This window comes from Limulus polyphemus, unplaced genomic scaffold (assembly GCF_000517525.1).
Source record: "Limulus polyphemus unplaced genomic scaffold, Limulus_polyphemus-2.1.2 Scaffold91157, whole genome shotgun sequence".
NCBI lineage: Eukaryota > Metazoa > Arthropoda > Merostomata > Xiphosura > Limulidae > Limulus > Limulus polyphemus.
The window spans coordinates 1-3,164 of NW_013756753.1; the positions used below are offsets into that span (position 1 = coordinate 1).

Genomic DNA, 3,164 nt, shown 5'->3' on the forward strand with positions numbered 1-3,164 from the left:
TGTTCGTTGATATAGCGTTTGTTGTAGAGCGATTGTTGAAATTAAGTGTATCGTAAAGTTATATTCGGAAAGAAGAAACCAGTTTTATTAAGTAAGGACTTGTGTCGCTAAAGTTTCGTCGGAACGAAGTTACGGAAAGTTAATTAACAAACGGAGACGTAACAATATTTTAGATTGATTCATAATATATATCTTGTGTTTGAAACACTGTATTGCGAATTTGAAACAAACAAGACCGAAGTTCAAACTCTGGAAAACTAATTAACAAAAAGTTTGTTCTCATTCATTTCATTTTAAGGATGAGTAAAGTATTAGCGATAATACATCTAATTAAGTTTCATGTTAGGTTAAAACATTTTAACGTTTTATACAATCACGTGGTTTTATTCTGTTATAAACTTCATCTGATACGAGTATGGATATTTTCCCGACGTAAAGACTTAGATTCAACTAATTTTTTAGATGATACAAAACATCTGAATAAATTGGATCCATCTTCAGATAGTGTAGCTGAAAATATTTCGGGTGTTATATGATTTCCGGTCACAAACTTATTGTGTTTTTATTTTCTACATTGAACGATACACAATACGTTGTTTCATAAATTTACCGATAGTTACATAAGGGTTGTCTATACATAGCTGTCCCTAATTTTGAATTGATAGACGAGAGAAAAGGTGGCATCTACTAACGACTCTTGTCTGATCAAATAATGGGTTTTGTAGCTTGTTTTTAAGAAAGATTAGGTTAATGAATACCCCCCCCCCCACACACACACACGTTTATATTCTATATAAATATTGCTTGTTAATATTTTGTTTCATATTTTAGTAATTTCACATATAAAAGAAATACATTTTGTCAATAATGAGTTCACTTACGATATCGATTCGTATAGACGAAATATACTTTTCAAACATTCCACTCTCAAAACGTCTCTTGTTGGTGTTTGCTATATTGTATCAAATATGTCAATAATTAAAACGAATCTGGAAAAGTCAATGCTGATGAACTAATCTAATATATGGTATGCAGTTTATGAACTTTCTAAATAATATGTTTATATATTTACTTTTTCATGTTACGTAGCTTAAAAGTAATATGTTTTTCATTTCAGGTTTTAGCGTGGCACACTAGAACAGTAGGAAGGACTTACCCATTATTGAAGAACATGAAGAAAGAACCTGATTATGAAAACACAAACCTTCCCAAACTTTACGTTTCTATGTTAACTAGAGCTCGCAACAAAATATAGAAAACATGTTTATTCTAAGGTTTAAGAGTATCACATAAATGATACAACAGTTTTAGACATAGAATCGATACGATTTGTGTATCTCTATAAAACGAGTTCACTTTTAAGCGTTTCGCTAGTGACTACTTGTACGTCCCTCTATATATGTAAGTAAAGACTTTTAAAAGTACATTTTTTCTCCTTTATCTGTATGTTGTTTTTCTATATCTTAGTTGACCAATGTTACATGTCAGATTCTTTTAATATTAACTCATTCAATAGTAACTTAATGATATTTAATGTATATACAAACAAGCTAGAACCATTAATTTTTAAAACATACATCACTTCTACTGTTACTTAAGGATATTTTCTAAGGTAGAAATTGAAATAAATTGAAAAAGACTCGTTGAAGATTTTATTATTTTTTTAAATATAAAGTCTCCTTACCTCTGTGCAGTTGTTTGCTTTTGGTTCCAAGTCATCCAGCTCATAACGTAGACTTTGCAAAAACAGGTCTTCTTCAAAACCATTTCGATATGGAACTGTGGCTCCTGGAATACTAAGAAAGTGTTGGACACTTACAGCAAAAGCTGCCCAATCAAGAGCAAATTTTCTTCTTTTCCGAAAACCGTCGTAAAAATCGATAACCTTTCCATCCTTCACGACAGGGCTAGAAAACTGTTCCTTGAACATGCCCCCTACTGGCCAAACACTTACATTTTTGGTCGATCTCATCTGTGAGAAAAAATCTAAAGTTTCATATGAATGGATTAAATTAGAAATTTAGTTTCAATCTATTTGTTTTACAGCTTAAGAACCTTGTCGATCATTGTAAAAACCAAATGAGTAAAATAAATAGAGATATTGTCATTGTTTGTAGAGCAATATTTTATCCACTTGAAATACTGACTCAACTGGTTAGAGGGGAAGTAGGATCAAACGATGATAAGTGTAATATTTTACAAAGATATGTCGTATACAAACATAGCTATACCAGATGAAAATAAGCTAAGTTAAAGATTACAAAAACAGTTTGATATTGATATTTTATTATTATTTTGATAAGCCGTGTATTTTTTTATTTACAGAAATTATATTGTTGTCAAGTGTTCCACATGATGTAGTTGAAATCTTACTTGCTCAAATACTCGAAGGTCAAAAACGTTGTCGTCATCTGCCATAAAAATAACACCAGATTTGGCGTTTTTTCTGATCCATTTGAAGGCTGCATGGTGACAGCTGACTGCATAAGGATATTTAAGATGATTGGGTGGTCTCGGTCCTACAAGATAAGTGTGTTGAACGCCCCGTTTCACCAGAATCTTCTCTACCATTGGATTTTTATCAGACCAGTCTTCCACAACCAACCAATGAATGTTGGGCACGTGCATTAAGGTTTGGGCCAATCTTGTTATTTCTGGAATCTGATTAGCTCGTGCATAAGTAGCGGTGATGATATAAATTGTTGGTAATTCAATATTTTGATTTTCTCGATTATGAACGAGATGGTTTTTATGGCTTTCTACAGAGAAAATTAGGAAAAACATATTTCACACATACACTTACAAATATCAAAGTTTTGATAGAAACATAGAACACGTGCACTTTAAATAAAAGTGTCAGTCTTGTTTTCAATGTCTTATGATATAGGTTATCATTAAGTATAAGAAACATACGACGCGAAAGATTGATCACCAGTACACTATAAATCTAGAACTATTGAATAGTTAAAAGCTCCTCAGTAGCTCAGTGGTAAGTCTGGAGGCCAAACACTGAGTTTTAGTACGCGTGGTGGGCACAGCACAGGTAGCCCAGGTGTAGTTTTGTTCTTAAGAACAAAGAAGCAAGTATTTACAAAAAATAACAATATTTACTTTTTTCTGCGTCAAATACTGGTAAAGTATGAAAACTACAAGTTATTTCATAA

General features: G+C 32.0%; 1 protein-coding gene across 1 annotated transcript; it reads right to left on the bottom strand.

Annotated features, from left to right (window-relative positions):
* Positions 1-1,684: 1,684 nt before the first annotated feature.
* On the bottom strand, positions 1,685-2,759 carry LOC106477888 (galactosylgalactosylxylosylprotein 3-beta-glucuronosyltransferase S-like; the record flags this gene model as incomplete). Its single annotated transcript, XM_013938408.1, has 2 exons — positions 1,685-1,972; positions 2,374-2,759. Coding segments are annotated over 2 exons (674 nt in total), but the record flags the coding sequence as incomplete, so codon positions are not given.
* Between the last annotated feature and the right edge of the window lie 405 nt (positions 2,760-3,164).